This window comes from Pygoscelis adeliae, unplaced genomic scaffold (genome assembly GCF_000699105.1).
Source record: "Pygoscelis adeliae isolate BGI_AS28 unplaced genomic scaffold, ASM69910v1 Scaffold882, whole genome shotgun sequence".
Taxonomy (NCBI): Eukaryota; Metazoa; Chordata; class Aves; order Sphenisciformes; family Spheniscidae; genus Pygoscelis; species Pygoscelis adeliae.
In genome coordinates this window covers 17,905-28,246 of record NW_008824254.1, presented here as the reverse complement: position 1 = coordinate 28,246, position 10,342 = coordinate 17,905, and the positions used below count along the sequence as shown (strand labels likewise).

General features: G+C 48.9%; 1 protein-coding gene across 1 annotated transcript in view; it reads right to left on the bottom strand.

The window, feature by feature from the left end:
* Window positions 1–9,427, bottom strand: part of NPLOC4 (nuclear protein localization 4 homolog (S. cerevisiae)) — a gene marked incomplete at its 5' end in the record, with an annotated part of 34,061 nt that extends 24,634 nt beyond the window's left edge. Inside the window, 6 exons of the mRNA XM_009335288.1 lie at window positions 153–276; window positions 1,513–1,607; window positions 2,423–2,471; window positions 4,980–5,159; window positions 6,626–6,738; window positions 9,347–9,427. Coding sequence (XP_009333563.1) covers window positions 153–276; window positions 1,513–1,607; window positions 2,423–2,471; window positions 4,980–5,159; window positions 6,626–6,738; window positions 9,347–9,427 — 642 coding nt within the window. The remainder of the gene's footprint in view (window positions 1–152; window positions 277–1,512; window positions 1,608–2,422; window positions 2,472–4,979; window positions 5,160–6,625; window positions 6,739–9,346) is intronic.
* Between the last annotated feature and the right edge of the window lie 915 nt (window positions 9,428–10,342).

Sequence of the window (10,342 nt, the reverse complement as noted above, 5' to 3'; positions counted from 1 at the left end):
ACTGAAGACCTTAACAGCCAGTTCCCCAACAACTGCCAATACGCAAAGGCTTCTTGCTCCAAATTGGCTGTTCTTGAAGTCATCTCTCCAAAAATAAAAGTCAAGTCCCTTCTCAGCTTTAAGCACAAGGGCTCCTGCGAGCTCCGTCTCACCTGTCTATTCAGAGTGATGGCACTTGGCTGACACTTTGTGCAAATGCCTTCTGGCCAAGGAGGGTGCCCTTCACAGCCCGATTTGATCTTACAGCTGATGTTTTCCAGGGCAACAAATTTCCCCCTGCAAGGAAAGAGAAGGCTGCTGTTACCACAGGAAACGCTTTTGGGTCTCAGAAAAAGCAAGTGGCTAGAAATATCATAGAGGAGGCAGGGCAGAGGAGACACGGTGGCACCAATGCTTTGCATCTTCAGAGGATCTCAAAGCGCCCTGCAAACTCCCGCTGGGGGATGCTCCGCTCCTGCGGTCCCCAGGTAACCTCTGCTGCCCACTTAGTGAGGGAGGTCAAGAGGCTGACATGTGGTCCCTGACTCAGCTCCTAAGCAGATATTCGAGCAAGAGCAGAGACAGAAAACTCATGGGACCCTCCTTCAATAATTTATGTAGCACATGGGAAGTAATAGATTATACCGCTAGGGCAAACTGAGCTCCTTTCATGTGCACAAGGCTTCCTGCAAAGGGAAGTTCCCTTCAAATGAAAGTATTATGGACTTGAGCTGCATCTCACAAAGACATTAAAAAAATCCCAACGGCATTTAGGAATAGGAGGGAGAAGGTTACACCTCTGTGTAACTTATTTAAAGGAGCTGCATTTCAGAGCACAGCGGGTTTCCCGACATCACTGAAGGAGACTTTAGATCCTTCGCCGAACACATGTGCCACAGCAAGGCATAAATAAATAAATACTTCCTTCAGTGCTTCCTCTCTGCTCAGTATTTATCTGGCCTGTGTCACCACAGCATCCTCCACCCCACCATGGGGCAGGACGCCTTATTTTCCAGTTACCGGGCGGTGAACCGTGGCACCATGACAAGAAAGGCTTTCACTAAGAACACATGGAGCATGGGACAGAGCAGAATCAGGCCCTGAGGAATGTTAGGCTCATCTTTCTGTCCTATTTGCATTTGTAGGTAAGAAAAGCCGTCGGTGAATAAACGCTCCCCAGGTCCACCACAGTCTCAGTGCCTCTCCACGAGGTTTGAGACGCAGGCTCGGAGCTTGGTATAATTAGGGAACCTCTTTCCTTCCATCTGGCCTTCTCCCCCCCATCAGTAGTGTTTCCTGGAAGCAATTACATTGCCACAGCAAAAGAAAAAAAAGAAAAAGACAGACGTAATTTTTTTTCCCCCGTCTTTTTTTTTTTCCTTCTTCTTTTCTTTTTTTCAACTTCTTGTTTTCTCCTCAGTTTGCCATTCAACAGTTGTATCCAACACTACCGGTGAGATCTGTCTGTACTTTAATTTGTATTTTAAAAAAGAAGCTACAACTAGATTCCCTTAAACACAGAGATTTTCTTACTTGTCTGCCCCTCCGGTCAGCTTCCTGATGTAGGCATGGAAGGACATATGCTTCACAGGAGGTTCCAGATGGTTTAAATAATCCTCATCAAAAGGCTGCCAAAAACACCACACAAAGAAAAACCAGGTCAGACACCTGTCTGATAATACATTGATCACTAAACAAATGGATGTTCTAGAGTCAACCCCACTCGCTCTCAATGTGGAAACAATCAAGAAAATTTAGGCTCATTTTCAAGGCAGCTACTACTGTGATAGAAACAGTGGGGCTTTACAACAGCCAGTTTTATTATCGCCTCCTACTTTTATAACAGATTGGCTCCACAAATCAGAACGAGCCTCAAAGGCAAAGTGCTTTTTCCTTTCGATATCTAACGACAAACAAGAAGCCCAGCTGCTCAAACAAGGCCAAAGAGCTTCCAGAGCACACGGCGGGGAAGCGGGGGAACAGCCATCTTGGCTCGGAGCGACTTTTGAGGGATCACTGCTTCATGCCATAAATTATACAGCTTAGCACATTTGTAGGCGTTACTAAAGCTGCCTTCAACCTGAATAATCCGTGGTTAAACTGGGAAGTGCTGGGATCCACGAGAGAGGGCATGAAACAAGAAGATCCAGGCAAGGGTGAAGAGGGAGGAAAATTGGAGCTTTTCTAAAGCGCTTTCTGTTAAACCCGTTACTGCAGAAAAACAGAGCGTTAACCAGAATAAACCCAGGGTCACGAAGACCTAGAGCTTTAGCGATCCTGGATGCGAGCCGGCACCTTTGACAGTGCACAGCAGGACTCTGACCCAGAGCTGCCATCTCTATGTGGGCAGCGCTCTGAGGAAAAGCATTCATACTGGGAGAAACTGAATCCAAGAGGACATGCTTTCGTGTGACTTTCTACAGCACCTTCTTGGGGCTCTTACCTCCAGCGGTACGCAATGCACACATTTACCCAAGGGGCCGTGGCGACACCTATGCAAAGAGAAAGAGAAGTAGTTAATAATAATAAGTTAAATCTTATTTAGATTAAGATTTAGATTAGATTATTTAGATTAAAATTTAGATGAAATCTTATTTAATAATGGAAAAGACAGACTGTAAAAGTTGCTCTAGACTAACAGTTTTGGTGTGGAAGATCTGTGCAATCATACGGCTCTGAGCAACTCTCCACCCACTAGGGAATATTACAGAGGGGTCACCACAAGATAATTTCACATAAAGAGACAGCAACAGCTTCAGGTTAAATCTGAGAGTCCCAGGTCAAGATCAAACCCTCCTAATGTCTGTGTCACTGGCAAGTGGCTCTGCTCTCTGAACAGCCACGTGAACCAGTGTCAGACCACAGCTTCTCAAGTTTTACAACCCTGCGTTGAGGTTGCGTTTCAATTCAAAGAATTTTAAATCTACGTCCCAGGGCTGGCCTGTGTGGTTTTAACAAAAAGACAACCAAAAAATTCATCCTTTATCAGTCACTAGAGGATGGTCTGGAACAAACAGGGAAGCATGTGTTTATCGGACAGATAAAGACCTGCTGGGTAAAGTTACAAAACAGAGGGGAAAACATCTCCTTTTGAGGCAATCGCTTTAAAAAAAAAACCCAAACCAACAAAATATTCCTCCCACACCTCTGCCCCAGCACTAGGTCAGTGCTAGTTTTCAAAGAAAAGCCTCTAGAGAGGAGCATGGATGTTGGCTCTTGTAAAGATGAAATGGATGGGATCCAGTTGCAGCATTGCTTTTAACAAAGTATTGTGGCAGATAATGTACATAAAGGACCACTAACGGCTGCTAATGCACTCAGCCGAACGCCAGCAGCCCTTCAAGTTTAGATTGATACGCTCTCACAAATACAGGAACAAGCCCAGACACACTCTTTTTATCATAAATATCCACTGCTGTGCTTTGGCTCCCTGCTAAGAACAATACCTTCATTTATTCTTTTGAAAATGCGGTCAAGTTAAAGACAGTGTTTTTGCCATGGAGTGGTGGGTTTTGCCTTTATTGTTTCAATAATATGACATTTCCCTCATTTATCATCAGCCTGAAAACGTTAGATAGGATTTTCCACGTAAAGGCTACGTCTCTCCAAACTTCCTTGCCGCTGCAGCACTAAAGATAAACCATATGGAAGACAACACAATGAGGAAGGGCGAGCTATTCTGTTTTAGAAAGAATTCCTGGTTGCCTTTAAAATTTTCACTCAAGCCCTTTCTGAAGTTACTTTGCAGAGGGGTCCAGCCCCAAGCCCACAACCAGTACAGACACCAGGCCAGGACCCAACTGGGAGCAATAAAAAAAACAACCACCCAGACAGAGGACATTTTAGCAGCATCAGTGTAGATTTATGGTGGTGTTAAGTCACCGTTGCATTACTACTTTTACAAAAAATACAAGCTGCTTTGTTTACCCAAGCCTCTTGCAGATAAGAGCTTCGGCAAAGTTAGACTTTGTTGCGTTTCTGTGAGCAAAATGGACTCCCTGGTTTCACAGAAAGGTTAGAAAGGCACGTGACGGAAAGGAAGCCAAAAACCAAGCAGGCAGAGACCCAAGTCCCACTTCCACGTCTCCGCCGTTGGACACTTCCACTCGCTTCTTTGGTTTTCCCTTCACTTCTTTGTTTGTCCTTTGTAAGGAGCGGCTGGATCTGAAGTCATAGAAGCGCTCCTGCTTGGGACATCCTAGGTGAGGTGCCACACGCACCCATCGCAGTGCCGAAGACAGCGATGCAGGGTTGTGTCGGCTCTGCCCGAGCAGGGAGAGACTGCACAGCGGTCAGAAAAAGCGACAGAGCTCAGGTCTCCGCTCTGACAGAGGAGCCGCCCGTGGTTTAGAAAACGAATCCGACCTTGATGCTCACCCACTGCTGGCTGGGTGACGCTGAGGCAGCGGCTCTGGCCGAAAACGCGTTTCCCCGTCCACGCCTCTCCTGCGAGATGGAGACCTGGCCCTGCCGCCCCGCACGCCCGTCACCTCGGGACCCAAACAACGGGGAGCTACATATTGGGACCATATGGAACAGAAGCTACTGCGGACAGCAGGCCCACGCTTATTAAGCAATACGCCACACACAGAGCATAACCTAGTATTTCTACACAGCACCGGCAGCCAGGAGATCCCAGGGAAGAATTCGAAGTATTCATTTTAATCTAGAAAGCTCCAAATGTTTTAGGAGCACAAAATATACGATCACAAGTCCCATAGCAGGGGCCACCTTGATCAGAACAATAGATGCTCTGAATGAGTCCTTCCTGGCAAAGACCCTGGGATTTTGGTATCTGCTTCCTTCCCCGGCTCACCAGAGCTCGATTTAACCTTCCAGGACAATGGCAAAGGCTGTTTTCCCTTGTGAACGTTTCAAGGGCAGTGAGGGATAGAGCAGTTCCCATAGCACGCTTCCTGGCTGCCGGTTTCGGACAAGATGTTACAAGCTCTGGTGAGGCACAAATGCATCGGCAGAAACAAAAGTCCACCTGTACTTACAGCTGCTGGTCTCGATTTCGGTAAATCTTCCCATCCTGTTTGATCAGATACTGGTCGATCTCATCTTCCACCACCTGGGGGGCCCCCACAGGCCGCAAACCTTGGGAGACAGAGGTGTCCATGGTCTCCGAGGAGGAGCCAGCCGGGCTCGAGGGGTAGAGAAACAGCATATCGCCATGCCTATAGGTGTGGAAAAACAACACAGGGGTATCAGCTGAGCATGAGCCTTGCTTCCAGCTACGCTGGGGTGGCAACCCAGGCAATAAGCCACACACTGCTCTCATACAGCTGGGAAGGCTCAAGGTCCACCCTCTCCACCATCCCCTTTCACCAACAACTGAACTACACCGGACCGTCACCCCGACCGCCTGGAGGAATTGGCTCCTTTGCACCCATACGGCGTAGGAAACGCCTGTGCTTGGTTCGTGGCACGTTACAAACCACGTTAATGTTCATACACCTGTAGCACACACTTCTGGGTAGCAAACCTCCCGGACCACAGAGGAGCGTGTAATTTATAACAAACTATAAACACACCAGCAAACATGGCAGTCCGAAGCCATTCCATCAGCCACCTCTTTCTGCTGCTTTGGTCATTTGCACAACAAACGCAAATCTTTTCATCAGGAGACAAGACCGAGGGAAAAAGATGAAGAAAAAGGTGAAAGGAGCCTACGGAGAGAAGCAACAGCTCCAGCGGGGAAAAGGACTAGTGCGGACCCTGTGCACACCAAGTCACAGCCTTCCCAAGGCAGCTGCCAGCGCTGACACGTTCAAGTGACAAGCTGCACGCGGTGGTAACAGCTCTCGTATTTTTAACCAGTTTAACATTATTCTTGACACGAACAGAATGAAGACATTCCCCACCAAACACGAAGTGATTGCACCATTCGGCACCTCTGATCTTCCTAGGTGCCTGGCTACAGACGGCAGGAACCCTGGCTTCTGCACAGGGGACTATCGGACTCCGGCATTGATGCAGAAAAAAAAAAGGACAGTGTGAGCGAAAGCAGGGATGAGGGAGCTCGCTGCAGGCTGTAAAAGAGCAAACAGGAGGCCTGTTGCTGCCTCACCACAGCAAGCAAACACAACGCAAGAAGTGGGTGTCGGTCTCTTCTCCCAAGAGAAGAGAGTGTCCCAACTAGTGATAGGACAAGAGGAAATGGCCTCCGGTTGCGCCAGGGGAGGTTTGGATTGGACGTGAGGAAAAATTTCTTCCCTGAAAGAGTGGTTAAACATTGGAACAGGCTGCCCAGGGAAGTGGTTGAGTCACCGTCCCTGGAAGTATTTAAAAGACGGGTAGATGAGGCGCTTGGGGACATGGTTTAGTGGGCCTGAGGGTGTTGGGTTGACGGTTGGACTCAATGATTTTAGAGGTCTCTTCCAACCTTAATGATTCTATGATTCCAAGTGACCTAAAAAATGGCTGCCACAGCCTCGCACGTAGTCAGTTTGATCGCCCCCGTGTCAGCACGAAGCTTGCCCCTTCAAGTAGTTGGTGAGTGACAGCCGAAAGCTTAGGACTGCTGTAACATGATGTTACCCGCTGCTGCCCAGTTTGGAAGGAGCTCAGGCAAGCTCAGAGAAGAGGCACCCTGTCGTGCAAAGCCCCCCCTCCACCCACAGCGCTCTCTGTCAGGACTCACTTGATTTTCAGTAAGTTGAGGGATTTGTTTTGTGACGCTGTGATCTCTCCTGTCCTGTTTCTATTGGTGTAGACAGAAAACCCATTATTCCTGAAACCAAATTCTTTTGCAACCTGAAAGAGAGAGAAGAATGACAAGGTTTAAGATACCTCACACCCCCGGTCAGATGCTGAAAGCTGCTCAGAGCAAGCGCTAAGTCCAGGGAACGTCTATTGCAAAACTTTAGCCGAATTCATCCGCATTTCTGAAGAGCGTAGGATAACTCAGAAAAATAGAAACGCTTAGTAACACAAGCAACCTATTAAAAAAAGCAACTTAAACAGAATGTGTCTCTCACTCACGCAACACAAATGCAGTATTTTATCTAAATCCAGGCAAGCACTGTCATGACTAGAGGGGGGAAACTATCTTCTCCATTATCCCAGTTCTCCCGCTCCAGCCTTGCCAGCACACACCAGCCAATTCTCATCTTCCTCTGACCAGAGTTCCTCGGTCCAGACCTTCACCTCTGAGGATCTCTTGCCCTCAGCTCTGCTCTCGCCTACCAGTTGCTACGCGAGTTTCACTCGAGCTCTTCCTGCTGTTCTCCTTTCCCGTCGTTCTCCATTTGCCTCTTTTCTCCTGATGGAACTTGCCCTCACAATAACCACCTCTCAGCCCCCAGGGAGGTTTTTTCCCTGCTCATCCTCTCACCAGTTCAGTTTAAGGCTGCTTTACTCTTAATCAGTCAAATGCCTCTTCACAGCAACAGCCATTTTCACACGTGGCCACTTAAAAACACAATCAGTTTAAAAGTGGCATTAAAAGTTTCTCTAGATGACAAGTTGCTTCCTAAATTCTTAAGTTAATAGCCTTTATTTTTATTCAGTACATCTCCCTGTGGCTTTGGTAGGGCTCAGAGACGGTGACTGCACACAGGACAAATCTAACGAGCCACAAACAGAACCGTCACACGAGCAAAGTCGTGGAAAGCAGTTTCTCTACTGTCAGCTTCGCTGCCATTTGTAGCAGGGAGGGATCTGCCGTTTGAACGGAAGCACGACTTCCAAACGGTTCGTCCCCTGCGTCACGCCTGCCAGAGTTAAACGTTAGCTCGTCAGGCCGCAGACTTCACCAATTTTTTGGGGGGAGACAAATTCCACAACGCATTAACAAAAGGCTCCAGTTAGTTCCTAACTCGATTCTAACCTGGATGCACCCGAGAGTTTACTTTGGTAGTAAACTAGGATGTGCTACGAAAGACAGAGAGTATCATCGAGGCCCTTATCACTCTGAAACGTGCTTTCTCGCACACTTCTTTTGCAGCTTCTCTGGACTTGCCAAGGAGGAGACCTAAGTTAATTGCTAGCGTAGAAGAAGCCATCTGATGCCTCTTTAATTACAGCTATCTAGCTAAATATGAAATCCACCGTATGGATGAACATTTCAGTGTTAAAATCCACAGCTATTAATACGCACGGATCTTAGGTGGTAAAATTTGCAACTTTTCTCTTTCAGGTAAACCCCGTATCAGGAAAGAAACCCAAACGTTTCTTGTATTCAGCTCAGCGAGAGGATACAGTTTTCCCCAGATCAACAGGCAATTTTTGTGAGTGCCGATGCTTTTGTTCCAACGGTAAGTGCTTGCAGGCACGATTGTTCCACGCTGCCTCGGGTAATATGAACCCTTGAAACCGAGCAGCTTGTTTTGCACAGGTTCCAGAGATTCTGAAAGCAACGCTTTTTTTCCTTGGGTGAGACCGTTCAGAGACTGCAGCGGGTGTCTCTGATCCAGCCCTGAAATCCATCAGGATTTTCGCTCGGTCAGGTGGGGATTGCTGTCGCGGTCCGGGCTCGAGCTTCGAACAAAGCAAATGACTCACAAACAGCAGCAGGTTTCAGTCTGCTCCCCTTCCCCCTTGCAGGGGGGAAAGGAAATCTAGCTGACTAAAAGAATGGCCCTTCAGGCACAGGAACACAAAGTACTTCTCTTATGAAGCAAAGAAACCCTAATCTGAGGGTTCCCAGTTACAGCGGAGTTCCAGGAGGGAAGAAATGGAGAACTGCTCACTCTTAAATAGCGAACTTTAAACATTGAGCAGTTGCATCAGACCAAAGAACAAGGCACAGCCAACTCCAAATTTGACAACAACTCCAACACTCAGCGTGTTCCCCTCATCCCAGGGTGGAAACCTTTCCCAGGGGACCCCAGAGGCTCTCACATCACCTTAAGATCTCGCCTTAATTCCTTCCTTGCTCTCTCCAAAACCACATTGGAAAAGCAGCGGCACACAAAGCACATTCAAATGATATTCAAAGCGCAAATCAAGCGGCTGAGTTTCAACCGGATCACGCCTGAAGAGGCCAGTCCCTTGCAGCAGGCTTTGACTATCAAACAGCTTTCCTGTGCCGTTGTCAGCCTCTGCTTCCCCAGGCTGCCGTTCCTTTCGGAGAACATTAAAAACATGCCCTCCCCCAGGAAAGCTTCCACCCCAGGAAACTGCAACTGAAAAGCTGAGTAAGTTTTCTTCTTTAATTTTGTTATTTTCCCTCTGGAGCAGCAATGAGAAAACTGGTTTTGGCTACACCAATAAAAATGCTGTTTTCCACAAGGCACGCTGGTCCTCGCTGCCGTCAGCACATTTGCCCAGCGAGGTGAAGGGCGCATCTCCCACGCGAGAGAGCCGCTGCGCAGGCTGAGCCCGCGGGCGAGCGGGGAAGGCGCAGAGAGGCTCCGGGTACCTTCTTGAGGAACGTCGCCACCGTTTCTCGCTTCGTGGCCGTGATGCGCTTCACTCCTTCCGGCGACTGCACGCGGATTATCTGCGGGGTGAAGAGGACAGCCCGAGTTAGCGACGGCGGGGACAGAGCCCGCCCTGCTTCGCAGCCTGCTGAAGCCACGCTGAAGTTTCACGCACGCGACGCAAACCATCCCCACCGCTCCTCCCTCCTGCTTTTAACGCTGCTCTTCATCAGGGAGTGCAAATGCACAGGGAAGTAATTTGCTCGCGGTAGGGCAGCACTGGACCGACGTTTGCATGCCGCAGGATGAATTACCCTAATGCACGAGGCACGGCAAGAAGTTGGCACCGAGAAAAACGCTAATGCTGCTTTCTTTGTCAAGGCTCTGACCTCAGACGTGGAATTAAACTTTCAGAAGGAGGGTGAATCAGAGCTGCCACGGGAGCGATTTATTCGGCGCCTACACGCAAACACTGGCCCAACCGGTGCTAATGGGCACCCGCGCTGTCGTTACGTTTCAACCCACGTTACTGACGTGCAACCTCCATCACTAATGAAAAGGCGAGGAGAAGAGCCACAAGGCTCGGGCTACTCCTGCGCAACACCGAACAGCAGTTTTGCTGCAACCTTAAGTCAGAGATGGGAAAACCTGGCAGCTTTTGGGGGAAAAGGCCAGGGACAACTCTTCACATACTGGCAGGGAAGCAGCAAACGTAGATGCCGGAGTCCTCGTGCTGCCGGGGACCAGAGAAGTGATTCAAGTTGCTCTAAAGAGCACATTCACCTGCTGATGTGTAACGCAGAGCCGCGTTCAGGATGGCGACGTGCGTGCGGAAGGGAGGGACACGGGAGGACACGGGCGGCCGCCGGCGTCCCGGCATTACCTCCCAGGAGCCCCTTTACACTCTCCCAACTTTCAGCACGGGAGCAAGCCCGGCCTGACGGGAACGGGAGACCTTTACGGCACCGACGAGCCCTTTCTCCGGCGATGTCGGC